General features: G+C 40.0%; 3 protein-coding genes across 3 annotated transcripts; all 3 read right to left on the reverse strand.

The window, feature by feature from the left end:
• Positions 1 to 498: 498 nt before the first annotated feature.
• LOC122995818 (E3 ubiquitin/ISG15 ligase TRIM25-like) lies at positions 499 to 9678 on the reverse strand. Its single transcript, XM_044371188.1, has 2 exons — positions 7839 to 9678; positions 499 to 2199 (listed from the first exon to the last, which is right to left on the reverse strand). Exons 1-2 carry the CDS (start codon positions 9492 to 9494, stop codon positions 499 to 501), a joined length of 3357 nt encoding a protein of 1118 aa, XP_044227123.1. The 5' UTR covers positions 9495 to 9678.
• A 7836-nt stretch (positions 9679 to 17514) lies between these two features.
• On the reverse strand, positions 17515 to 19287 carry LOC122995568 (E3 ubiquitin/ISG15 ligase TRIM25-like). The gene has a single exon (XM_044370876.1). The coding sequence runs from the start codon at positions 19180 to 19182 to the stop codon at positions 17515 to 17517; it is 1668 nt and encodes a 555-aa protein (XP_044226811.1). The 5' UTR covers positions 19183 to 19287.
• Positions 19288 to 25354: 6067 nt separating this feature from the next.
• LOC122995553 (tripartite motif-containing protein 16-like) lies at positions 25355 to 27068 on the reverse strand. The gene is made up of 2 exons (XM_044370861.1): positions 26557 to 27068; positions 25355 to 26475 (listed from the first exon to the last, which is right to left on the reverse strand). Exons 1-2 carry the CDS (start codon positions 27020 to 27022, stop codon positions 25355 to 25357), a joined length of 1587 nt encoding a protein of 528 aa, XP_044226796.1. The 5' UTR covers positions 27023 to 27068.
• Positions 27069 to 27294: the final 226 nt, after the last annotated feature.

Below are 27294 nucleotides of genomic sequence, written 5' to 3' on the forward strand. Positions count from 1 at the left end.
TTCAGATTCACTTCATCCACACAATCACTTTGTTTAACCCAGAATGTCAGCTATGTACAAGAAAATAATAAATGATCTCCTTATTGATTATTATCAGGATAATTACAGTTTTATTGTACATTTCTTTATAAAAATGTACCAAGTGGTGAGAACAAAATATCTATGATAAAGGAAGGTCTGGTGTTTTCTCAGTGGAGGAGAAACAACAACACACAAATACATCAATACAAACATTAAACTAAGATTTAGAACAAAGAGAAGTTTAAATTTTCATCTGAAGAAATGCCAGTAAAAGTTAAAACATCGTCATGAGCAGTGATAGTCTCCATGGATGAAAACACACAGGAAAAAGTGACATTTAAAGAAATTATTACAAAAAAGTGTTGATAATCCCAGTTTGATTGACAGCTGATCTCTGCAGTTCAGAAACACTGGAGACAAAGAAAATGAAGAAATTCAACACAGAATCTGACACATGAAGTCTGAAATGGTTTCTGTCTATTTGAGTTTACAGAACTCAGCTGTGTCTCCATAATCAAAAAGCCAAACTCCAGCATAGAGAGGCTGAGTGAATGTGGTCTGGACTCTGTGGAGGAGAGTCATGGTTTCAGAGACGCTGTAGAAGGACAGAATACCTGCTCTGTGATCCAGGTACACTCCTACTCTGGAGGACCGAGGACCTGAGACGGGAGTTCTGATGCTGTTGAACCAAAACTGATAACTGTCAGTGTCACAATCTAACGCCCAAGATTTGTCATTTTGTCCAAATCCAATCCATGCTCTGCTGATATTCTTGTATGCGACTGCTACATGAACTTCCATCCCGCTCCACTCCACCTCCCAGTAACAACGTCCAGTCAAACTCTCTCTACTCAGGACCTGATGCCGCCCAGTGAATCTGTCTGGGTGACTAGAATAAGACTGTTGTTTCCTCATGAATGTTGCTTCTCTGTTCCCCTCAGATAATAACAGCCATGTGCGTGCAGTGTTTGGATCCAGTGTGATTTCACGTGAATATTTTAAGAACTCAGCTCTGGTCTTGGGTTCTGGTTGTGGCAGTAAAACGTCCACTTCAGTCACTGTCAGTGAGATGTTTGTCCATTTCTCCTTCAGGATGTCCTGTAGTTGATCTCTGAGCTCTGACACAGCTGCTGTCACATCCTCAAAGTACTTCAGAGGACGGATATTGATGCTGGATGAGTCTGTAGGTTCACTGAGTTGTGACAGTGAGGGGTAGTTGTGTAGAAACTGGTTGTGATCCTTTGTGTGTGAGAGCTGCTTCAGTTCAGCGTCTTTCCTCTTCAGCTCAGTGATCTCCTGCTCCAGCTTCTCCTGAAGCTCTTTGACTCGACTCACTTCAGTTTCCTGCTGGGATCTGATCTGCTGCTTCACATCAGAGCTTCTTTTCTGGATGAGACGGATCAGCTCAGTGAAGATCTTCTCACTGTCCTCCACTGCTTTATCAGCAGAGCGACTGACGGCCTCCACTTCCTGTTGAAGCAGCTTCACATCTTTCTCTCTGTCCTGGATTCTCTGCTGGATTTTGTGTCGACTCACCTCGAGCTCTCTCTGCCTCTCAGTCCTTTCTGCTGCAGCTGAGACTGTGTCGTGGCCTTTATGTTCATCCACAGAGCAGAGATAACAGATACTCTGCTGATCAGTACGACAGAAAATCTTCATCACCTCGTCATGACGAGAGCAGATGTTCTCCTGCAGCGTCTTGGAGGGGTCGACTAGCTTGTGTTTCTTTAATGGAGCGACATCATAGTGAGGCTGGAGGTGTTTCTCACAGTAAGAGGCCATACACACCAGACAGGATTTGAAGGCTTTCAGCTTCCTCCCAGTGCAGAAATCACAGGTCACATCTTCAGGTCCAGCATAGCAGTGATCAGCAGGAGCAGCTTGGAGTCCAGTCTTCTTCAGCTGCTCCACTAAAACTGCTAACATGGTGTTTTTCACCAGGACAGGCCTCGGTGTGAAGGTCTGTCTGCACTGAGGGCAGCTGTAGATTTTCTTCTCATCCTCTTCAACCCAGAAGCCTTTAATACAGCTCATGCAGTAACTGTGTCCACAGGGAATAGCCACCGGATCCTTCAGTAGATCCAGACAGATAGAACAAGAGAAAGCTTCCCGGTCCAGCTGAACTCCTTGCTGCGCCATTTCAGCTCTCAGTGTCAATGACTGTCTGACTTTCACTTTCTTTGAAATGAAACTAGTTTGAGCTCTGATCTAAACATCATGTGTCTCTGGAGTGAATGGAGGCTGACAGCTCCCTGCACTTCACCACATGTTGGTTACACCCATCTTCAAACTGTAGATCTAAAGGGGAGGGAACAAGGACACGTGTGACAGAGTGAAGCTTGTTGTGTTTGAGAGCAGGAAGAAGAAGGAGGAGTTATCAAGCTGTGATTCATTTCAGGAAGAGAAGCCGTTTGAGAGAGATACTGTGTGTTTGACCTTTATTAACAGCATATCAACAAAGTATATTCAGAATAAGTTCATATGAATTCCTGAAATGAATCTTTTAAATTTTCCTTATGCCCTTATTCATTTGTATTATCTCATCATTGTCTTTTTATTTACTCTGATTTACTCAACTTTAATCAGTTTCACAGCTGGTTTCACAAACATTACCAAAATAAAAATATTAATTTAGTTTACATTAGATTTTAATTAGTCTCATATGGTGTAGCCCAGTTAAAAATATGTTTATAAATAGTTGTCTGTGATAGATAAATAGATAAATAGGGTTTGTTAAAAGAGTATGGTTAAAATTCATAATTCTTATTGTGTTTAAAAAGGTTAAATTCATGAGTAAACATGTTAAGGATGTTAAAAATGCATACATGTATTTTATTTTATTTCCTTTTGATAGAAAAGCTGCTAATTAAATAGAGTGGTATCTTTCTGGAGAGGTGAATATGGTCAAATAGGTTTGTGTGTGTTACTTGGCTGACGTGTGTGTGTACGCAGACAGGGGGAGTAAGAGAGAAAGAGGAGAGAGACTAGAGGAGCGGAGAAGAAAGCAGCAGGAGGTGAACGAGCTAATGCGGGAGTTTTTTTCTGGTGGAAATCTGAAGTTGTTCAGAAAAAAGTATAGATGTACCTGAGTCTTAGATTGTCAGCTCGATAATTTGTAAGAGGACATGTTTTGAGAGTAACAGATAACTTCTATCCGAAGTCTGCTGCGCTGTAGCCAACTTGAAAGAGGCTGCTCGTTAATGAAGTGAGCGGTGAGTTAGCAATGTGAACGGACTGTAGGCTGCTGCTAGCTAACCCAGCTCGACAAAGTAGCTTCGTCTGAACTTATTCCGACCTGGAAACGAGGGACAACAACCAGATATCGCTCTGAGCCACCCGGATATGCTCAGAGTTCCTCTGGCAACGCTGGATAACCACCAAACTCCGTGAATATGCCCGAGTGCTGCCATCCTGCTCATGGACAGAGACCTGTGGACTGTTAGCTTTCTCTGGAGGATGCCGTAACTCTGAAAAACGTACCGACCTGCTTTATTTGTTTCATGCTCTAAACTTGAGTGAAGCGACCACTAAGTTTTTGGTCCCTACGATCACAAGCACCGCATCAGGCCTGCAACGCTTTTACTTTATTTTGTTATATCCTTTTTGCCGGCTTAGCATAGAGTGATAATGTGTGTGTGTGTGTGTGTGTGTGTGTGTTTGGTCACTAAAATAATTCAGTGGACTAGTAAAAGCATATAATTTAAAGTTGGAAAGGTAAAAAGGGAAAACTACTGTGTAACTTGTGAAACAAAAGCAGTGAACACTCCTGGTATTTAATTTAATATTATTTTCATTTAATTTTGCTTTAGAATTAAAGGAGGAAATGATTACTTCTAATTTCAAATGGTTTCTGAGTGTGTTTATTATTTCAGAGGTTAAAAGCTACATAGCCTTCATACTCTATACCAACTTATATTAGAGTGTGGTATTGTACTGCGTTAAAGGGTTAGTACACTCAATTGTTTGTTACACTGTGGTCTCACAATAAGGTATATTCAAGAGGTATAGGATTTCCAAAGTGACCCAAGCAAAAAACATTACATTAATCAGAGATAATATAACAAAGGAAATTCAGATAAAGAGCTCAGGGCCCCATCTACATAATATAGAGGGTAGATGGGCTACATAATCTCAAGGTAAATAAGTTTAGATTTGGGGGTAAAGCTGGCTGACAGCTAAAGGGACACTTTGTCAAACTGAAAAAAACAAATGATTGTAAATCAGACAAACCAGTTAGGATTACTGCTGGCAAAAAATACAAAACAAAATAAAAAAGGAAAAAAAGATTTCTGTCGTGCTAGATATGATTAGTCAAGTTCTTGTCAACTCCTAAAACAAATGTTAGTCAGGCTACATGTTACATGACATCATGTATCTTTGCTATCTAATTATTTTGGTTTAATTTATTAATTCATCATTAATCATCATTCTTCATTATCTGCTTCAGTTTTTACTGTCCTGCTTTCTTTTCTCTTCTTCCTCTTTCTTCTCTTTCTTTTTTCACTCCCAGATGGATAATTCATCCTCATTTTACACAGCCAACATGAAGATGATGCACAATGAAATATGAACGTGTAAACCTGGTGTGGATATTAATTTAGTTCAGTTATGTGTTTTCCTGAAACATAAATCATGATACACAATTAACCATCATAATATCTACATCAGCCTGTTATCAATAAAGATGGAAACATTTTACTCAAATAAGAACTCGAGTAAATCATCTCAAATGTCAGATTTCTGTTTCACTGAAGCAGAAACAGTTTTTATGTTATTTTTACTCTTGCTGTGTTACATTACACACATTTGCAGTGACAGGATCAATGATAGGATGGTGCATAGAGTTAGTCTCAAGTTAACTTAGCTGTAAAACACTGAGTCAAGTTTATTCATACAGCTCACATTACATGCATGTCTCAAAGAGCTTTTCATAAAGTGTGTAGCTTATTAAATATCACATGTTTCTATCTTAACACATCACAAACCATATTACATTAACATATGTGAGGTGTGAGAGGTAAACTTTAATGTGACGACATCCAGTTCAAATGTGAGACATGTTGGAAGTCTTATTTGTAACTTCCTCAATGTTTCTTCTCAACCCAAACACATAAACAGAAACAAGAGAGGTCAACCATTAGATCAAAGTGGCTTTTTTTTAGAAATAAAGAGAAAAAGAGAAGAAAACTGTGATGAATACAAAAGCGTGAATCCCACAGTCTCCTAGAAATATAAAGTTTTGTTTAGAATACAAGCTGTAAACCTGCTGCAACACTCACAATATAACAGTGTATCATCCAGAATCGTTGGGTTTGGGTTATATCTACAGTGTAAATACTAGAGTTTAATCTCAGCTTCTTGTCCAGCTGCCACAGAATCTATGAAACCAAGTCTATATAACCCACTGAGGGCTGCCTTTGTTTCTTAAACAGGAAAGTGACTGGGGGGCTTTCCTCAAAGATGAAACCAACATGTAAAATTGCTCCAATGTTTACACTATGAAATGCTCATGTGAAAGGGCTTTTTTGTATATTTAAAGCTGCTCTAATCAATATCTGTATATTAATGGACAAAATGACCATGTGTAATGTGAAGGAGGTTGAGGTAACAAGCACACAGAGAATTATAAGCTGACTCTGCAGTCCTCCTCAGCTCTTCTGAGTGTTTCAGCTTCTTTCAGCTCATTGTTTCAGTGTTAAAGTCCACAAAGTTACTGTTTTGGTTCTTAACAACGTTGCTTCCGGCCACAGCAGCAACATTCAGCAGCTACAGTCACACATCTTTTACTCAGGAGTTGTTGCAGACCAAAACAGACCTAAAAAGAGAGTGAATGTGGATTTACATTTGTCAAGAGGACAGAAAAATGACTGCAAATGAATGCTAATGTTGTCTCTTGTCTGCTGGAAGAGTAAATAGGCAACTGTTTGGTAACATGTTCACCACATCAACTGTATAAGGTGATAATACTGTATTCTGCCAGTGATGTTTACAGTGTGTTCTGCTGCCCCCAAGTGGTCGAAAAATATATTAACACAGGTTGAAAAGAAAATCACTTTAAGTTCCCTTATTTAGCATTTATAATCAGTATATAAACATTTAATAAGTGGTTTATAAAACACTGTAATGTAGTTGTAAGCAGATAAGGACATTTTAAGTGTTTATTAATGTATAGTATTTGTCAACAATTGTAACTTGTCCTATGAAGACATATTTTATATCTTTACAGCTGTGTTTCATTGTCCATTATCAGTTTATACACCAGCCTCCACGTATGAGTGCCCACAGGAAGACTCATAGTTGTTGATCAATATATTTAGAGCTGCAAATAATCATAATGTTTATTGTTGATTAAGCTTAGTCACTTTAGTGCAGTCATTAGTACGGGGTTTGGTGTGGCCTGTGCTGTTGTCCTTACCTGCATAGATGCCAGTGTGCTCTCTGCACTATTCACAACTATTTAACAAAGTTAACAGAACAACACTAAATTAGTTTCCCTGATGGTTTTTGTTATTGTTCCATTATTCTGTTTTGGTGCAGAACTGTGAAGAAAGATTAGTGCATTAATTCATGTTCACTATGAATTACATTTCATAGGAAATAATGTTTTTGATAATATTGTTACTAACATGTTTCCATCTCAGACATTTTTAAGTGATATAAATGAAAATATTCAGGGCACTACTCATAACAATAACAGCGACTAAATCAGCAATTTTATTTCTTAACCCGTGTTGAAATAATTCCAAATGTACTAAAGGGATTTGTTATGGTCAGAAGGAAACACAGCTGGAGAAAAGTCTTAATTGTACACTGCACCTCATGGCCGAATGCCGTCTCAGCCAGTAGGTAAGTTTACAGGAAAACTTGACAAATTTGAATATATGTGTCAAAGTAAATTAAACAGTCACATACAGACACTTTGATCTCATTATTTTTTCTAGTTTTTCTAGGTCTGTTTTAAAAAAAAAGACACTAAGTCCACAAAAAATGATAAAAACTCTGCTCATTTCTCTGACAATTAGTGAAGAAAGTTGAAAGTTCAGACACTCACTGAAAAACGTTCTTCTGCTCTAAACATGAACACTGAACTTTGTTGTGTTTCAGGAGGAAAAGTGCCTCAAATAAACTCTCATATTAGTTTCACATTTTCTCCAGAAGCTTTTAATAAGATCCTGAAATGAAGACAAAAGAAAATACTTTTGTTCATTGTTGAGAAAAAGAACTTTATTCATGATATAAACCTTCAGTTTGTTCACACATCTAATCAGTAAAGTCTGTTAAATGACTCTTGTTCAATGATTTCATGTTCAGATTCACTTCATCCACACAATCACTTTGTTTAACCCAGAATGTCAGCTATGTACAAGAAAATAATAAATGATCTCCTTATTGATTATTATCAGGATAATTACAGTTTTATTGTATATTTCTTTATAAAAATGTACAAAGTGGTGAGAACAAAATATCTATGATAAAGGAAGGTCTGGTGTTTTCTCAGTGGAGGAGAAACAACAACACACAAATACATCAATACAAACATTAAACTAAGATTTAGAACAAAGAGAAGTTTAAATTTTCATCTGAAGAAATGTCAGTAAAAGTTAAAACATCGTCATGAGCAGTGATAGTCTCCATGGATGAAAACACACAGGAAAAAGTGACATTTAAAGAAATTATTACAAAAAAAGTGTTGATAATCCCAGTTTGATTGACAGCTGATCTCTGCAGTTCAGAAACACTGGAGACAAAGAAAATGAAGAAATTCAACACAGAATCTGACACATGAAGTCTGAAATGGTTTCTGTCTATTTGAGTTTACAGAACTCAGCTGTGTCTCCAAAATAATAAAACCTAATTCCAGCATAGAGAGGCTGAGTGAATGTGGTCTGGACTCTGTGGAGGAGAGTCATGGTTTGAGAGACGCTGTAGAAGGACAGAATACCTGCTCTGTGATCCAGGTACACTCCTACTCTGGAGGACCGAGGACCTGAGACAGGAGCTGAGATGTTGTTAAACAAAAACTTATAACTGTCAGTGTCACAATCTAACGCCCAAGATTTGTCATTGTGTCCAAAGTGACTTTCATCCCCTGCTCTGCTGATATTCTTGTATGCGACTGCTACATAAACTCTCCTCCCGCTCCACTCCACCTCCCAGTAACAACGTCCAGTCAGACTCTCTCTACTCAGGACCTGACAATATCCAGTGAATCTGTCTGGATGACTAGAATAAGACTGTTGTTGACTCATGACTGTTGCTTTTCTGTTCCCCTCAGATAATAACAGCCATGTGCGTGCAGTGTTTGGATCCAGTGTGATTTCTCGTGAATATTTTAAGAATCCAGCTCTGGTCCTGGGTTCTGCTTCTGACAGTAAAACGTCCACTTCAGTCACTGTCAGTGAGATGTTTGTCCATTTCTCCTTCAGGATGTCCTGTAGTTGATCTCTGAGCTCTGACACAGCTGCTGTCACATCCTCAAAGTATCTCAGAGGACGGATATTGATGCTGGATGAGTTTGTAGGTTCACTGAGTTGTGACAGTGAGGGGTAGTTGTGTAGAAACTGGTTGTGATCCTCTGTGTGTGAGAGCTGCTTCAGTTCAGCGTCTTTCCTCTTCAGCTCAGTGATCTCCTGCTCCAGCTTCTCCTGAAGCTCTTCAACTCGACTCACTTCAGTTTCCTGCTGGGATCTGATCTGCTGCTTTACATCAGAGCTTCTTTTCTGGATGAGACGGATCAGCTCAGTGAAGACCTTCTCACTGTCCTCCACTGCTTTATCAGCAGAGCGATTGACGGCCTCCACTTCCTGTTGAAGCAGCTTCACATCTTTCACTCTGTCCTGGATTCTCTGCTGGATTTTCTGTCGACTCACCTCGAGCTCTCTCTGCCTCTCAGTCCTTTCTGCTGCAGCTGAGACTGTGTCGTGGCCTTTATGTTCATCCACAGAGCAGAGATAACAGATACTCTGCTGATCAGTACGACAGAACATCTTCATCACCTCATCATGACGAGAGCAGATGTTCTCCTGCAGCGTCTTGGAGGGGTCGACCAGCTTGTGTTTCTTTAATGGACCGACATCATAGTGAGGCTGGAGGTGTTTCTCACAGTAAGAGGCCAGACACAGCAGACAGGATTTGAAGGCTTTCAGCTTCCTCCCAGTGCAGAAATCACAGGCCACATCTTCAGGTCCAGCATAGCAGTGATCAGCAGGAGCAGCTTGGAGTCCAGTCTTCTTCAGCTGCTCCACTAAAACTGCTAACATGGTGTTTTTCACCAGGACAGGCCTCGGTGTGAAGGTCTGTCTGCACTGAGGGCAGCTGTAGATTTTCTTCTCATCCTCTTCATCCCAGAAGCCTTTAATACAGCTCATGCAGTAACTGTGTCCACAGGGAATAGTCACCGGATCCTTCAGTAGATCCAGACAGATAGAACAAGAGAAAGCTTCCCGGTCCAGCTGAACTCCTTGCTGCGCCATTTCAGCTCTCAGTGTCAATGACTGTCTGACTTTCACTTTCTTAGAAATGAAACTAGTTTGAGCTCTGATCTAAACAGCATGTGTCTCTGGAGTGAATGGAGGCTGACAGCTTCCTGCACTTCACCACATGTTGGTTACACCCATCTTCAAACTGTAGATCTAAAGGGGAGGGAACAAGGACATGTGTGGACAGAGTGGAGCTTGTTGTGTTCTCCTGCAGCCTCTTGGAGGGGTCGACCAGCTTGTGTTTCTTTATTGGAGCTACATCATAGTGAGGCTGGAGGTGTTTCTCACAGTAAGAGGCCAGACACACCAGACAGGACTTGAAGGCTTTCAGCTTCCTCCCAGTGCAGACATCACAGGCCACATCTTCAGGTCCAGCATAGCAGTGATCAGCAGGAGCAACTTGGAGTCCAGTCTTCTTCAGCTGCTCCACTAAAACTGCTAACATGGTGCTTTTCACCAGGACAGGCCTCGGTGTGAAGGTCTGTCTGCACTGAGGGCAGCTGTGGATTTTCTTCTCATCCTCTTCATCCCAGAAGCCTTTAATACAGCTCATGCAGTAACTGTGTCCACAGTGAATAGTCACCGGATCCTTCAGTAGATCCAGACAGATAGAACAAGAGAAAGCTTCCCGGTCCAGCTGAACTCCTTGCTGCGCCATTTCAGCTCTCAGTGTCAATGACTGTCTGACTTTCACTTTCTTAGAAATGAAACTAGTTTGAGCTCTGATCTAAACATCATGTGTCTCTGGAGTGAATGGAGGCTGACAGCTTCCTGCACTTCACCACATGTTGGTTACACCCATCTTCAAACTGTAGATCTAAAGGGGAGGGAACTGTTGTGGAAATTTTCTCTCGAGAAAGAAGGCACATGGAGACATAAAGAAAGCATTAAACATTGTTACTTGTTGAAGCAGTTGTAAACACTGTACAATCCATCACATCATCAGTAACAATTATACAAATGTCCAAACACAAACAAAAATACAATCATCTTGTATTTTTGGAGAGAAAGCATGTTGTTCAGCTGGCCCTTTCCCTAAAGCCAGCCCTTTCTCTAAAGATTGTGAACTCAAACTAGACAGCTTTATACCTCTCCAGAAGCAAAGCTAAAAACAGTCTGGTCCCTAAATGGACACTTCCACAAACCGGTACACCTTCTTACAAACAAGTATGGTCTCTAAAACAGTAGGCTTAAGACAGATATCTCTAGCTAACCCCAGAGGTCAGCAAGCAACCCTCAGATAGAAACAGGTTCAAGAGTTCAACTAGCCTAGGAGTAGGATTTCTTCACCAACATGTGTCCCCAAAATGACGATGACATTACATCACATTCAGTTGATGACAAACATTGACTCCTTAGTTTGAAAACATTTGTAACATATATACAAAAGATTTATAAAATGATAACCTACTATTCAATTTTCTTTCACATTCCCTCCTTTTATCATTTCATAATCCTTTGTGCATATCAGAACTCAAGAGACCCCAAACTCAATACATTTTCCTTGAAACCTAAACACCTAAACACTTAATCATCATTACATTGCAACAAAAACACTACATCTGATGTAAAATTAAACCTCTTGCAACACATTCCAAAAAGGTAAACATGAGATCCCCTTTTAACAACCCACAAATCCTTGACTCTTCTTACATTAAGACATTCTCAAACATGAAACTGCATGTATTATACAACACTCAGTGTACAATAACTAGATGAAAAGTGTCCCATGATGATGAACAATGTCCCTTGCTCTGATGTTTCTCCTTGTCCCAGAGTCATATACCTGGGTTCGATAGTGACGATCTTACCAAACCTCTCAACACTGTCCCAGAAACTTGATTTTGCTCGTCCCAGCCTTGTGAGAACAACTCTTGCAGTCAGAGTTCAAGCAGGCTCTTCTCAGAACCAGTCTTGCTCAGACCCTTGCAGCCACTAGCTTATAGCAAGTGTTGAATCGAGTCCTTTTGTCCTCGTATTACACCAGGCTTATCCACACGACCCTCCTGGTCCTTCCTGTGGCTTTCTCACAGCCCTGGTGCCCCGAAGCAGCTTCAGTTTTGCTGTCCAAACTCAGTTCAGTGTCGTTCATGACCACATGCCTTCATGTGAAGGAGTTGGGGGAACTGCTGCACAGGGTTATTTTAGACCCTGCCTGTGTGTAGGCCTCTCTGCTTACTCTGTCCCACAAAACCTTTCAAAATGACTTGACACTCGATGACATCTTCAACAGTCCCATTTCGTCCAACCAAACTGTCCAAAACTCAAACACAGTCAATTAATAACAACATCACAGTTGAAACACGACTTAAAGACAGTTGAAACAGGTGTGGGCCGAAGCTACAGCATGTCATATCTACCCTTTTAACACACATCATGTTTAACCGTGCAATGCAACAACAAAACAGTCATACACAAATTCTATATCAGAGTTGTAGGTCTCTTCAGTTCCTCACTGATTCCCTCCTGTGTTCCATAATCTAAGCACATCTCCATCATCAGAAAGAGCCTAATCATGTGATGCATCAATAAAACAAACCCTTGTACAACCACTTAAACACAAACAATATTCAATAACTTTGGTTTCTTACTTAAGACCTATTTTTTTATCTCAGATTCCTAAGAGAAACATGTTGTAGACTCCCATATTGAGGAAATCCTGAATTCTTATGCCACTTTGGCAACAGAGCCATCATAACTCACTTTTCTTTTCTTTTTTTCTTTTTTTTTTTAAATGTTTTTTCCACTTTTCCTTTACTCGCCCGAGTTTAACAACTTATTGCTAACATTTGCTTTGGAAAGTTAAATCTTTTCTGAACTCTCCTCTCATTAACTTCTTTGCAGGTAGGAGCTGCAGACACATACCCGCACAGCAAAATGCAGTAACTCAAACAAAGAAAAACAGTACTGTACAGCACGGACTCGAACCGTACTAAGCGCTTCTCAACAATTTACGCAGGCTCACATATTGATAGAACTCTGATCTCACCTCGTATTGTACGCAGGCTCACGTTTGTTGTTCCCGATCTTACCTCGCACTTTTAGCCCAGGGGACTCTAACCCCTATTAGCTTTTATCAAGGACTTTAACCTTGAAAGGGACCCTGGCAGCGGACTCTAACCCTGCCTCTTTTCTGTGCACTTTTTAGGCAAGAGAACACTTTTCTCTCACTTTAGGCAAATTCCCTAGGAATTCCCTCTCTAAGCTTAGAGTATCTATGACGCCATTAAAACTTCAACAACCACCAATGCATGCCTTCGAACTAAACTCCCTTCCTTTCCTAAAAATTTTGGAGGCAAATAACAAATGCAATTTCCACAGAATTAATCACAATTACCAACAAACCAAAGATTGCTTACCACTGTCCCCATTTCCTGGAAGGTGACCCCAGCCTTCTCGCAAAAAGACCCTAACCTACATAGGTCCCCGAGGTTTCTGCAATCTCCTAGGATCGGTCCTGGCCACTGGACAGGTCAACTCTCCCAGGAAAAAGGCCAGTGGGTTAGCATCCCGGACGAGCCCCCAAATGTTGTGGAAATTTTCTCTCGAGAAAGAAGGCACATGGAGACATAAAGAAAGCATTAAACATTGTTACTTGTTGAAGCAGTTGTAAACACTGTACAATCCATCACATCATCAGTAACAATTATACAAATGTCCAAACACAAACAAAAATACAATCATCTTGTATTTTTGGAGAGAAAGCATGTTGTTCAGCTGGCCCTTTCCCTAAAGCCAGCCCTTTCTCTAAAGATTGTGAACTCAAACTAGACAGCTTTATACCTCTCCAGAAGCAAAGCTAAAAACAGTCTGGTCCCTAAATGGACACTTCCACAAACCGGTACACCTTCTTACAAACAAGTATGGTCTCTAAAACAGTAGGCTTAAGACAGATATCTCTAGCTAACCCCAGAGGTCAGCAAGCAACCCTCAGATAGAAACAGGTTCAAGAGTTCAACTAGCCTAGGAGTAGGATTTCTTCACCAACATGTGTCCCCAAAATGACGATGACATTACATCACATTCAGTTGATGACAAACATTGACTCCTTAGTTTGAAAACATTTGTAACATATATACAAAAGATTTATAAAATGATAACCTACTATTCAATTTTCTTTCACAGAACAAGGACAGGTGTGGACAGAGTGGAGCTTGTTGTGTTTGAGAGCAGGAAGAAGAGGGAGGAGTTATCAAGCTGTGATTCATTCCAGGAAGAGGAGCCGTTTGAGAGAGATACTGTGTGTTTAACCTTTATTAACAGCATATCAACAAAGTATATTCAGAATAAGTTCATATGAATTCATGAAATGAATCTTTTAAATTTTCCTCATGGCCTTATTCATTTGTATTATCTCATCATTATCTTTTTATTATTATTTACTCTGATTTACTCAACTTTAATCAGTTTCACAGCTGGTTTCACAAACATTACCAAAGCTAAAAATATTCATTTAGTTTACATTAGATTTTAATTAGTCTCATATAATCTGAAGGTAAATAAGTTTAGATTTGGGGGTAAAGCTGGCTGACAGCTAAAGGGACACTTTATCAAACTGAACCAAGCAAATGATTGTAAATCACACAAACCAGTTAGGATTACTGCTGGCAAAAAATACAAAACAAAATAAAAAAGGAAAAAAACCAATTTCTGTCGTGCTAGATATGATTAGTCAAGTTCTTGTCAACTCCTAAAACAAATGTTAGTCAGGCTACATGTTACATGACATCATTTATCTTTGCTATCTAATTATTTTGGTTTAATTTATTAATTCATCATTAATCATCATTCTTCATTATCTGCTTCAGTTTTTACTGTCCTGCTTTCTTTTCTCTTCTTTCTCTTTCTTCTCTTTCTTTTTTCACTCCCAGATGGATAATTCATCCTCATTTTACACAGCCAACATGAAGATGATGCACAATGAAATTTGAATGTGTAAAACTGGTGTGGATATTAATTTAGTTCAGTTATGTGTTTTCCTGAAACATAAATCATGATACACAATTAACCATCATAATATCTACATCAGCCTGTTATCAATAAAGATGGAAACATTTTACTCAAATAAGAACTCGAGTAAATCATCTCAAATGTCAGATTTCTGTTTCACTGAAGCAGAAACAGTTTTTATGTTATTTTTACTCTTGCTGTGTTACATCACACACATTTGCAGTGACAGGATCAATGATAGGATGGTGCATAGAGTTAGTCTCAAGTTAACTTAGCTGTAAAACACTGAGTCAAGTTTATTCATACAGCTCACATTACATGCATGTCTCAAAGAGCTTTTCATAAAGTGTGTATCTTATTAAATATCACATGTTTATATCTGAACACATCACAAACCATATTACATTAACATGTGTGAGGTGTGAGAGGTAAACTTTAATGTGACGACATCCAGTTCAAATGTGAGACAAGTCTTATTTATAACTTCCTCAATGTTACTTCTCAACCCAAACACATAAACAGAAACAAGAGAGGTCAACCATTAGATCAAAGTGGCTTTTTTTTAGAAATAAAGAGAAAAAGAGAAGAAAACTGTGATGAATACAAAAGCGTGAATCCCACAGTCTCCTAGAAATATAAAGTTTTGTTTAGAATACAAGCTGTAAACCTGCTGCAACACTCACAATATAACAGTGTATCATCCAGAATCGTTGTGTTTGGGTTATATCTACAGTGTAAATACTAGAGTATAATCTCAGCTTCTTGTCCAGCTGCCACAGAATCTATGAAACCAAGTCTATATAACCCACTGAGGGCTGCCTTTGTTTCTTAAACAGGAAAGTGACTGGGGGGCTTTCCTCAAAGATGAAACCAACATGTAAAATTGCTCCAATGTTTACACTATGAAATGCTCATGTGAAAGGGCTTGTTTGTATATTTAAAGCTGCTCTAATCAATATCTGTATATTAATGGACAAAATGATCATGTGTAATGTGAAGGAGGTCGAGGTAACAAACACACAGAGAATTATAAGCTGACTCTGCAGTCCCCCTCAGCTCTTCTGAGTGTTTCAGCTTCTTTCAGCTCATTGTTTCAGTGTTAAAGTCCACAAAGTTACTGTTTTGGTTCTTAACAACGTTGCTTCCAGCCACAGCAGCAACATTCAGCAGCTACAGTCACACATCTTTTTCTCAGGAGTTGTTGCCAGACCAAAACAGACCTGAAAAGAGAGTGAATGTGGATTTACATTTGTCAAGAGGACAGAAAAATGGCTGCAAATGAATGCTAATGTTGTCTCTTGTCTGCTGGAAGAGTAAATAGGCAACTGTTTGGTAACATGTTCACCACATCAACTGTATAAGGTGATAATACTGTATTCTGCCACTGATGTTTACAGTGTGTTCTGCTGCTCCCAAGTGGTCAAAAAATGTACTAATGCAGGTTGAAATGAAAAACACTTTAAGTTCCCTTATTTAGCATTTATAATCAGTATATAAACATTTAATAAGTGGTTTATAAAACACTGTAATGTAGTTGTAAGCAGATAAGGACATTTTAAGTGTTTATTAATGTACAGTATTTGTCAACAATTGTAACTTCTCCTATGAAGACATATTTTATATCTTTACAGCTGTGTTTCATTGTCCATTATCAGTTTATACACCAGCCTCCACGTATGGGTGCCCACAGGAAGAGTCGTAGTTGTTGATCAATATATTTAGAGCTGCAACTAATCATAATATTTATTATTGATTAAGTTTAGTCACTTTAGTGCAGTCATTAGTACGGGGTTTGGTGTGGCCTGTGCTGTTGTCCTTACCTGCATAGATGCCAGTGTGCTCTCTGCACTATTCACAACTATTTAACAAACTTAACAGAACAAAACTAAATTAGTTTCCCTGATGGTTTTTGTTATTGTTCCATTATTCTGTTTTGGTGCAGAACTGTGAAGAAAGATTAGTGCATTAATTCATGTTCACTATGAATTACATTTCATAGGAAATAATGTTTTTGATAATATTGTTACTAACATGTTTCCATCTCAGACATTTTTAAGTGATATAAATGAAAATATTCAGGGCACTACTCATAACAATAACAGCGACTAAATCAGCAATTTTATTTCTTAACCTGTGTTGAAATAATTCCAAATGTACTAAAGGGATTTGTTATGGTCAGAAGGAAACACAGTTGGAGAAAAGTCTTAATTGTACACTGCACCTCATGGCCGAATGCCGTCTCAGCCAGTAGGTAAGTTTACAGGAAAACTTGATAAATTTGAATATATGTGTCAAAGTAAATTAAACAGTCACATACAGACATCTTGATCTCATTATTTTTTCTAGTTTTTCTAGGTCTGTTTTAAAAAAAAGACACTAAGTCCACAAAAAATGATAAAAACTCTGCTCATTTCTCTGACAATTAGTGAAGAAAGTTGAAAGTTCAGAGACTCACTGAAAAACGTTCTTCTGCTCTAAACATGAACACTGAACTTTGTTGTGTTTCAGGAGGAAAAGTGCCTCAAATAAACTCTCATATTAGTTTCACATTTTCTCCAGAAGCTTTTAATAAGATCCAGAAATGAAGACAAAAGAAAATACTTTGTTCATTGTTGAGAAAAAGAACTTTATTCATTATATAAACCTTCAGATTGTTCACACATCTAATCAGTAAAGTCTGTTAAATGACTCTTGTTCAATGATTTCATGTTCAGATTCACTTCATCCACACAATCACTTTGTTTAACCCAGAATGTCAGCTATGTACAAGAAAATAATAAATGATCTCCTTATTGATTATTATCAGGATAATTACAGTTTTATTGTATATTTCTTTATAAAAATGTACAAAGTGGTGAGAACAAAATATCTATGATAAAGGAAGGTCTGGTGTTTTCTCAGTGGAGGAGAAACAACAACACACAAATACATCAATACAAACATTAAACTAAGATTTAGAACAAAGAGAAGTTTAAATTTTCATCTGAAGAAATGTCAGTAAAAGTTAAAAGATTCAAGAAATTCAACACAGAATCTGACACATGAAGTCTGAAATGGTTTCTGTCTATTTGAGTTTACAGAACTCAGCTGTGGTTCCACAATCATAAAACCAAAGTCCAGCATAGAGAGGCTGAGTGAATGTGGTCTGGACTCTGTGGAGGAGAGTCATGGTTTCAGAGACGCTGTAGAAGGACAGAATACCTGCTCTGTGATCCAGGTACACTCCTACTCTGGAGGACCGAGGACCTGAGACAGGAGTTGAGATGTTGTTGAACCAAAACTTATAACTTTTACTGTCACAATCTAACGCCCAAGATTTGTCATTGTGTCCAAAGTAACTTTCATCCCCTGCTCTGCTGATATTCTTGTATGCAACTGCTACATAAACTCTCCTCCCGCTCCACTCCACCTCCCAGTAACAACGTCCAGTCAGACTCTCTCTACTCAGGATCTGCCAATCTGTAGTGAATCTGTCTGGGTGACTAGAATAAGACTGTTGTTTCATCATGACTGTTGCTTTTCTGTTCCCCTCAGATAATAACAGATTTATGTGTGCAGTGTTTGGATCCAGTGTGATTTCACGTGAATGTTTTAAGAATCCAGCTCTGGTCCTGGGTTCTGGTTGTGGCAGTAAAACGTTCACTTCAGTCACTGTCAGTGAGATGTTTGTCCATTTCTCCTTCAGGACGTCTTGTAGTTGATCTCTGAGCTCTGACACAGCTGCTGTCACATCCTCAAAGTATCTCAGAGGACGGATATTGATGCTGGATGAGTCTGTAGGTTGACTGAGTTGTGACAGTGAGGGGTAGTTGTGTAGAAACTGGTTGTGATCCTCTGTGTGTGAGAGCTGCTTCAGTTCAGCATCTTTCCTCTTCAGCTCAGTGATCTCCTGCTCCAGCTTCTCCTGAAGCTCTTTGACTCGACTCACTTCAGTTTCCTGCTGGGATCTGATCTGCTGCTTCACATCAGAGCTTCTTTTCTGGATGAGACGGATCAGCTCAGTGAAGATCTTCTCACTGTCCTCCACTGCTTTATCAGCAGAGCGATTGACGGCCTCCACTTCCTGTTGAAGCAGCTTCACATCTTTCTCTCTGTCCTGGATTCTCTGCTGGATGTTTTGTCGACTCACCTCGAGCTCTCTCTGCCTCTCAGTCCTTTCTGCTGCAGCTGAGACTGTGTCGTGGCCTTTATGTTCATCCACAGAGCAGAGATAACAGATACTCTGCTGATCAGTACGACAGAACATCTTCATCACCTCATCATGACGAGAGCAGATGTTCTCCTGCAGCGTCTTGGAGGGGTCGACCAGCTTGTGTTTCTTTAATGGACCGACATCATAGTGAGGCTGGAGGTGTTTCTCACAGTAAGAGGCCAGACACACCAGACAGAATTTGAAGGCTTTCAGCTTCCTCCCAGTGCAGAAATCACAGGCAACATCTTTAGGTCCAGCATAGCAGTGATCAGCAGGAGCAGCTTGGAGTCCAGTCTTCTTCAGCTGCTCCACTAAAACTGCTAACATGGTGTTTTTCACCAGGACAGGCCTCGGTGCGAAGGTCTGTCTGCACTGAGGGCAGCTGTGGATTTTCTTCTCATCCTCTTCATCCCAGAAGCCTTTAATACAGCTCATGCAGTAACTGTGTCCACAGTGAATAGTCACCGGATCCTTCAGTAGATCCAGACAGATAGAACAAGAGAAAGCTTCCCGGTCCAGCTGAACTCCTTGCTGCGCCATTTCAGCTCTCAGTGTCGATGACTGTCTGACTTTCACTTTCTTCGAAATGAAACTAGTTTGAGCTCTGATCTAAACATCATGTGTCTCTGGAGTGAATGGAGGCTGACAGCTTCCTGCACTTCACCACATGTTGGTTACACCCATCTTCAAACTGTAGATCTAAAGGGGAGGGAACAAGGACACGTGTGACAGAGTGAAGCTTGTTGTGTTTGAGAGCAGGAAGAAGAGGGAGGAGTTATCAAGCTGCGATGCATTCCAGGAAGAGGAGCCGTTTGAGAGAGATACTGTGTGTTTAACCTTTATTAACAGCATATTAACAAAGTATATTCAGAATAAGTTCATATGAATTCCTGAAATGAATCTTTTAAATTTTCCTCATTGCCTTATTCATTTGTATTATCTCATCATTATCTTTTTATTATTATTTACTCTGATTTACTCAACTTTGATCAGTTTCACAGCTGGTTTCACAAACATTACCAAAGCTAAAAATATTCATTTAATTTACATTAGATTTTAATTAGTCTAATATAATCTGAAGGTAAATAAGTTTAGATTTGGGGGTAAAGCTGGCTGACAGCTAAAGGGACGCTTTATCAAACTGAACCAAACAAATGATTGTAAATCACACAAACCAGTTAGGATTACTGCTGGCAAAAAATACAAAACAAAATAAAAAAGGAAAAAATGATTTCTGTCGTGCTAGATATGATTAGTCAAGTTCTTGTCAACTCCTAAAACAAATGTTAGTCAGGCTACATGTTACATGACATCATGTATCTTTGCTATCTAATTATTTGGTTTAATTTATTAATTCATCATTAATCATCATTCTTCATTATCTGCTTCAGCTTTTACTGTCCTGCTTTCTTTTCTCTTCTTCCTCTTTCTTCTCTTTCTTTTTTCACTCCCAGATGGATAATTCATCCTCATTTTACACAGCCGACATGAAGATGATGCACAATGAAATATGAACGTGTAAACCTGGTGTGGATATTAATTTAGTTCAGTTATGTGTTTTCCTGAAACATAAATCGTCAATACACAATTAACCATCATAATATCTACATCAGCCTGTTATCAATAAAGATGGAAACATTTTACTCAAATAAGAACTCGAGTAAATCATCTCAAATGTCAGATTTCTGTTTCACTGAAGCAGAAACAGTTTTTATGTTATTTTTACTCTTGCTGTGTTACATCACACACATTTGCAGTGACAGGATCAATGATAGGATGGTGCATAGAGTTAGTCTCAAGTTAACTTAGCTGTAAAACACTGAGTCAAGTTTATTCATACAGCTCACATTACATGCACGTCTCAAAGAGCTTTTCATAAAGTGTGTAGCTTATTAAATATCACATGTTTGTATCTGAACACATCACAAACCATATTACATTAACATATGTGAGGTGTGAGAGGTAAACTTTAATGTGACGACATCCAGTTCAAATGTGAGACATGTTGGAAGTCTTATTTATAACTTCCTCAATGTTACTTCTCAACCCAAACACATAAACAGAAACAAGAGAGGTCAACCATTAGATCAAAGTGGCTTTTTTTAGAAACAAAGAGAAAAAGAGAAGAAAACTGTGATGAATACAAAAGCGTGAATCCCACAGTCTCCTAGAAATATAAAGTTTTGTTTAGAATACAAGCTGTAAACCTGCTGCAACACTCACAATATAACAGTGTATCATCCAGAATCGTTGGGTTTGGGTTATATCTACAGTGTAAATACTAGAGTTTAATCTCAGCTTCTTGTCCAGCTGCCACAGAATCTATGAAACCAAGTCTATATAACCCACTGAGGGCTGCCTTTGTTTCTTAAACAGGAAAGTGACTGGGGGGCTTTCCTCAAAGATGAAACCAACATGATGAAATCCTCATGTGAAAGGGCTTGTTTGTATATTGAAAGTATGAAGTAACAAACACACAGAGAATTATAAGCTGACTCTGCAGTCCCCCTCAGCTCTTCTGAGTGTTTCAGCTTCTTTCAGCTCATTGTTTCAGTATTAATTCCACAAAGTTACTGTTTTGGTTCTTAACAACGTTGTTTCCAGCCACAGCAGCAACATTCAGCAGCTACAGTCACACATATTTTACTCAGAAGTTGTTGCAGACCAAAACAGACCTAAAAAGAGAGTGAATGTGGATTTAAATTTGTCAAGAGGACAGAAAAATGGAAATAGGCAACTGTTTGGTAACATGTTCACCACATCAACTGTATAAGGTGATAATACTGTATTCTGCCAGTGATCACTTTAAGTTCCCTTATTTAACATTTTTAATCAGTATATAAACATTTAATAAGTAGTTTATAAAACACTATAATGTAGTTGTAAGCAGATAAGGACATTTTAAGTGTTTATTAATGTACAGTATTTGTCAACAATTGTAACTTCTCCTATGAAGACATATTTTATATCTTTACAGCTGTGTTTCATTGTCCGTTCCTCCCTTTGGACTGCAACCTTGTCATGGTGGAGAGGCTTGTGTATTCCTGTGAACCTGAGAGCTACACCGGTGGGGGTTTATACCCCCAGTTGGTTCAATCATACCGGACAGGTCAAGGGGGAAGAGTCAGATGAATGCAGTCCCCGGACAATCTCTCAGTCCTGGGCTTGGCAGAAACAAGATGGACTCAATTGGGTGAGGTCAAGTTGGCCAGCGGAGAGTCCATTATCTACTGCTGACATGAAACCGAAGGAGCCCACCATACAGAGGGAGTAGCCATCATGATGACGACAGACGCTAGAAAGGCCATGACTGCATGGAAACCCATCAGCTCTCGCCTCATCTCCGCAACCTTCCAAACTAAGAACAGGAGAGTGAAAGCCCACATTATTCAGTGCTACGCACCCACCAACGATGCAGACAGCTCACTGTCATAGACAGTTCTATGACAGCTTGAGCTACCTACTTGGAAGTAATGGAGCCAGATACCTCACTATCCTGATGGGGGACTTCAATGCCAACATTGGAGATCAAAATGATGGATATGAGGTGGTGATGGGGAAACATGGAGTGGGAGACATGAATGTTAATAGAGAGATGTTTGTGGAGACCTGTGCTAACAATAACCTAGTGACTGGAGGCCCCATAAAACAATCCACAAAACAACTTGGGTGTCACCAGACCATGTCACAGAAAACCAAATTGACCATATCTGTATCTGCAAAAAGTTTAGAAGGTCCATGGAAGATGTCAGATCAAGAAGAGGAGCAGACACAGCCTCAGACCACCACCTCCTAGAAGGGAAATTCAGGCTAAGGCTGAAGAGACACCATCAAGCCCAAAATCAGAGGACAAAATATAACACAGAGTACCTCACCAACGCTCAAGTGGCAAAGAACCTCAAAGAGGTCCTCTCAAGAGAAAATAAAGAGCTACATCAGAGGAGGATGGAGGGATGGACCATAAATGAAGAGTGGGAACACCTAAAAGCAGCTTGGAGCTCAACCTGTGAGGAGGCCCTATGGAAGAAGACCTGAAAGCACAAAGAATGGATAACACCAGAAACCCTCAAAACAATTCAACAGAGGAGAGTGCTCAAACAAAAAGTGAGCACTTCAAGAACAAGATCTGAAAAGGCATCTGCCCAAAAGGAGTACAACAGATGCCACAAAGAAGTGCGTAAGAACATCAGGAGAGACAAGAGATCACAGGTGGAGAGACTAGCCAAGGAAGCAGAACAGGCAGCAACTCAAAGGAACATGAAGGAACTATACAACATGACAAGGAAACTGTCTGGGACATATTCACATACCAATAAACCAATTTTAGACAAAAGCGGCCAACTGATCTCAACTCAGGAGGCAAAGCTTGACAGATGGGCAGAACATTTTGAAGACGTCCTGAAGAGGCCAGCGTCGACAGACCAACCATATATCCTCAAGGCCACGATACCCCTACAAATCAAGTGTGACAGACCAACAAAAGCAGGAAATCAGGGCAGCAATCAATCAACTAAAATCTGGCAAAGCTGCTGGACCTGACAATATCCCACCTGAAGCCCTGAAAATAGATGCCACCCTGTCGACAGACATGCTCTACGGTCTCTTTGGGAGAATTGGGAAGAGGAAAGGACATCATCAGAATGGGCAGAGGGGCACATTGTGAAACTGCCAAAGAGCAGTGACTGCAGCAAGTGCAACAATTATCGAGGGATCACCCTACTTTCTGTACCCAGCAAAATCTTAAACCGGGTCATTCTCAACCGTCTCCATGAAGCTGTGGACAAGAGGCTCCGGGACCAGCAAGCAGGATTCAGGAAAGATTGTTCATGCACAGAGCACATAGCAACATTACGTATCATCATCGAACAGTCTATCGAATGTAACACGTCCCTATACATAAACTTCATCGACTTCGAAAAAGCATTTGACAGTTTAGACAGGACATCACTATGGCGCCCAATGGACTACTATGGGACTCCCACTAAAATCACAAACCTTATCAAAGCATCATATGAAGGAACATCATGCAGGCCAACTCTCCCGGAGCTTGAAGGTCAGGACAGGTGTAAAACAGAGATGTCTCCTTTCTCCATTCCTGTTCCTCCTGGCAATTGACTGGATAATGAGGGAAACTACGGAAGGGAGGAAAAATGGGATCCAGTGGACACTGTGAGAGCAGCTGGATGACCTTGATTTTGCAGATGACATAGCTCTGCTTTCACACACACAAAACCAGATACAAGAAAAGACAGACAGACTCACACCAGCCGCATCAAAGCTTGGACTGACACCCAATACAGCTAAGACACAGATCATGAAGATCCATTCCAAATCCAGCAACCCCATCCTCATAAACAACGATAACCCGGAAGAGGTGGAGGCGTTCACATACTTGGGCAGTGTTGTGGACATCACCGGAGGGACAGGGGCTGATATAAAAAGCCGGATTAACAAGGCAAGGGTGGTGTTTAACATGCTCAGAAAGATCTGGAGCTCAAAAAACATCTCAACAAACACCAAACTGAGAAACACCGACGTCAAGCAGGTGTTGCTGTATGGATCTGAAACATGGAGGACAACCAAACAAACAGAGCAAAGGAACTAAGTAAGTAATGTAAGTTCATTGTCCATTATCAGTTTATACACCAGCCTCCATGTATGGGTGCCCACAGGAAGAGTCATAGTTGTTGATCAATATATTTAGAGCTGTAACCAATCATAATATTCATTATCGATAATTCTGTCAATTATTTTCTCAATCATTTAGTCAGAAAATCGTGAAAAATGACAACTGGTGTCTCTCAAAGCCCAAGATGCAACTTAAAATGTCTTGTTTTGTCCCGTCCAACAGTCAACAACCCAAAAATATTCAGTTAATATCACAGAAGATGAAGGAAATCATAAAATATTCACATTTAACACATTTTACTTTATACTTCCACTCCACTACATTTCAGAGGGAAATATTGTATGTCTAATGTCTAAGAAAGCAAAGTCAGTATATAAACTCAGGAGGAAAAGTGCCTCAAATAAACTCTCATATTAGTTTCACATTTTCTCCAGAAGCTTTTAATAAGATCCTGAAATGAAGACAAAAGAAAACATTTTGTTCATTGTTGAGAAAAAGAACTTTATTCATGATATAAACCTTCAGTTTGTTCACACATCTAATCAGTAAAGTCTGTTAAATGACTCTTGTTCAATGATTTCATGTTCAGATTCACTTCATCCACACAATCACTTTGTTTAACCCAGAATGTCAGCTATGTACAAGAAAATAATAAATGATCTCCTTATTGATTATTATCAGGATAATTACAGTTTTATTGTATATTTCTTTATAAAAATGTACAAAGTGGTGAGAACAAAATATCTATGATAAAGGAAGGTCTGGTGTTTTCTCAGTGGAGGAGAAACAACAACACACAAATACATCAATACAAACATTAAATTAAGATTTAGAACAAAGAGAAGTTTAAATTTTCATCTGAAGAAATGTCAGTAAAAGTTAAAAGATTGTCATGAGCAGTGATAGTCTCCATGGATGAAAACACACAGGAAAAAGTGACATTTAAAGAAATTATTACAAAAAAAGTGTTGATAATCCCAATTTGATTGACAGCTGATCTCTGCAGTTCAGAAACACTGGAGACAAAGAAAATGAAGAAATTCAACACAGAATCTGACACATGAAGTCTGAAATGGTTTCTGTCTATTTGAGTTTACAGAACTCAGCTGTGTCTCCAAAATAACAAAACCTAATTCCAGCATAGAGAGGCTGAGTGAATGTGGTCTGGACTCTGTGGAGGAGAGTCATGGTTTCAGAGACGCTGTAGAAGGACAGAATACCTGCTCTGTGATCCAGGTACACTCCTACTCTGGAGGACCGAGGACCTGAGACGGGAGTTGAGATGTTGTTGAACAAAAACTTATAACTTTTACTGTCACAATCTAACGCCCAAGATTTGTCATTGTGTCCAAATCTACTTTCATCCCCTGCTCTGCTGATATTCTTGTATGCGACTGCTACATGAACTTCCATCCCGCTCCACTCCACCTCCCAGTAACAACGTCCAGTCAAACTCTCTCTACTCAGGACCTGATGCCGCCCAGTGAATCTGTCTGGGTGACTAGAATAAGACTGTTGTTTCCTCATGAATGTTGCTTCTCTGTTCCCCTCAGATAATAACAGCCATGTGCGTGCAGTGTTTGGATCCAGTGTGATTTCACGTGAATATTTTAAGAACTCAGCTCTGGTCTTGGGTTCTGGTTGTGGCAGTAAAACGTCCACTTCAGTCACTGCCAGTGAGATGTTTGTCCATTTCTCCTTCAGGATGTCCTGTAGTTGATCTCTGAGCTCTGACACAGCTGCTGTCACGTCCTCAAAGTACTTCAGAGGACGGATATTGATGCTTGATGAGTCTGTAGGTTCACTGAGTTGTGACAGTGAGGGGTAGTTGTGTAGAATCTGGTTGTGATCCTCTGTGTGTGAGAGCTGCTTCAGTTCAGCGTCTTTCCTCTTCAGCTCAGTGATCTCCTGCTCCAGCTTCTCCTGAAGCTCTTTGACTCGACTCACTTCAGTTTCCTGCTGGGATCTGATCTGCTGCTTCACATCAGAGCTTCTTTTCTGGATGAGACGGATCAGCTCAGTGAAGATCTTCTCACTGTCCTCCACTGCTTTATCAGCAGAGAGATTGACGGCCTCCACTTCCTGTTGAAGCATCTTCACATCTTTCTCTCTGTCCTGGATTCTCTGCTGGATTTTGTGACGACTCACCTCGAGCTCTCTCTGCCTCTCAGTCCTTTCTGCTGCAGCTGAGACTATGTCGTGGCCTTTATGTTCATCCACAGAGCAGAGATAACAGATACTGTGCTGATCAGTACGACAGAACATCTTCATCACCTCATCATGACGAGAGCAGATGTTCTCCTGCAGCGTCTTGGAGGGGTCGACCAGCTTGTGTTTCTTTAATGGAGCGACATCATAGTGAGGCTGGAGGTGTTTCTCACAGTAAGAGGCCAGACACACCAGACAGGACTTGAAGGCTTTCAGCTTCCTCCCAGTGCAGAAATCACAGGCCACATCTTTAGGTCCAGCATAGCAGTGATCAGCAGGAGCAGCTTGGAGTCCAGTCTTCTTCAGCTGCTCCACTAAAACTGCTAACATGGTGTTTTTCACCAGGACAGGCCTCAGTGCGAAGGTCTGTCTGCACTGAGGGCAGCTGTAGATTTTCTTCTCATCCTCTCCATCCCAGAAGCCTTTAATACAGCTCATGCAGTAACTGTGTCCACAGTGAATAGTCACCGGATCCTTCAGTAGATCCAGACAGATAGAACAAGAGAAAGCTTCCCGGTCCAGCTGAACTCCTTGCTGCGCCATTTCAGCTCTCAGTGTCAATGACTGTCTGACTTTCACTTTCTTAGAAATGAAACTAGTTTGATCTCTGATCTAAACATCATGTGTCTCTGGTGTGAATCGAGGCTGACAGCTTCCTGCACTTCACCACATGTTGGTTACACCCATCTTCAAACTGTAGATTTAAAGGGGAGGGAACAAGGACATGTGTGACAGAGTGAAGCTTGTTGTGTTTGAGAGCAGGAAGAAGAGGGAGGAGTTATCAAGCTGTTCATTCCAGGAAGAGGAGCCGTTTG

The sequence above is a fragment of the Thunnus albacares genome, chromosome 13, assembly GCF_914725855.1.
Source record: "Thunnus albacares chromosome 13, fThuAlb1.1, whole genome shotgun sequence".
Lineage (NCBI taxonomy): Eukaryota > Metazoa > Chordata > Actinopteri > Scombriformes > Scombridae > Thunnus > Thunnus albacares.

Coding starts and splice junctions, on each gene's coding strand:
- LOC122995568 (XM_044370876.1), bottom strand. CDS start 19,182: ATGGCGCAGCAAGGAGTTCAGCTGGACCGGGAAGCTTTCTCTTGTTCT.
- LOC122995553 (XM_044370861.1), bottom strand. CDS start 27,022: ATGGCGCAGCAAGGAGTTCAGCTGGACCGGGAAGCTTTCTCTTGTTCT. Junction 26,476..26,556: donor GCAGGAGAACATCTGCTCTC/GTCATGATGAGG, acceptor ATGAACATAAAG/GCCACGACATAGTCTCAGCT.
- LOC122995818 (XM_044371188.1), bottom strand. CDS start 9,494: ATGGCGCAGCAAGGAGTTCAGCTGGACCGGGAAGCTTTCTCTTGTTCT. Junction 2,200..7,838: donor GAGACACAGCTGAGTTCTGT/AAACTCAAATAG, acceptor TTCATTTCAAAG/AAAGTGAAAGTCAGACAGTC.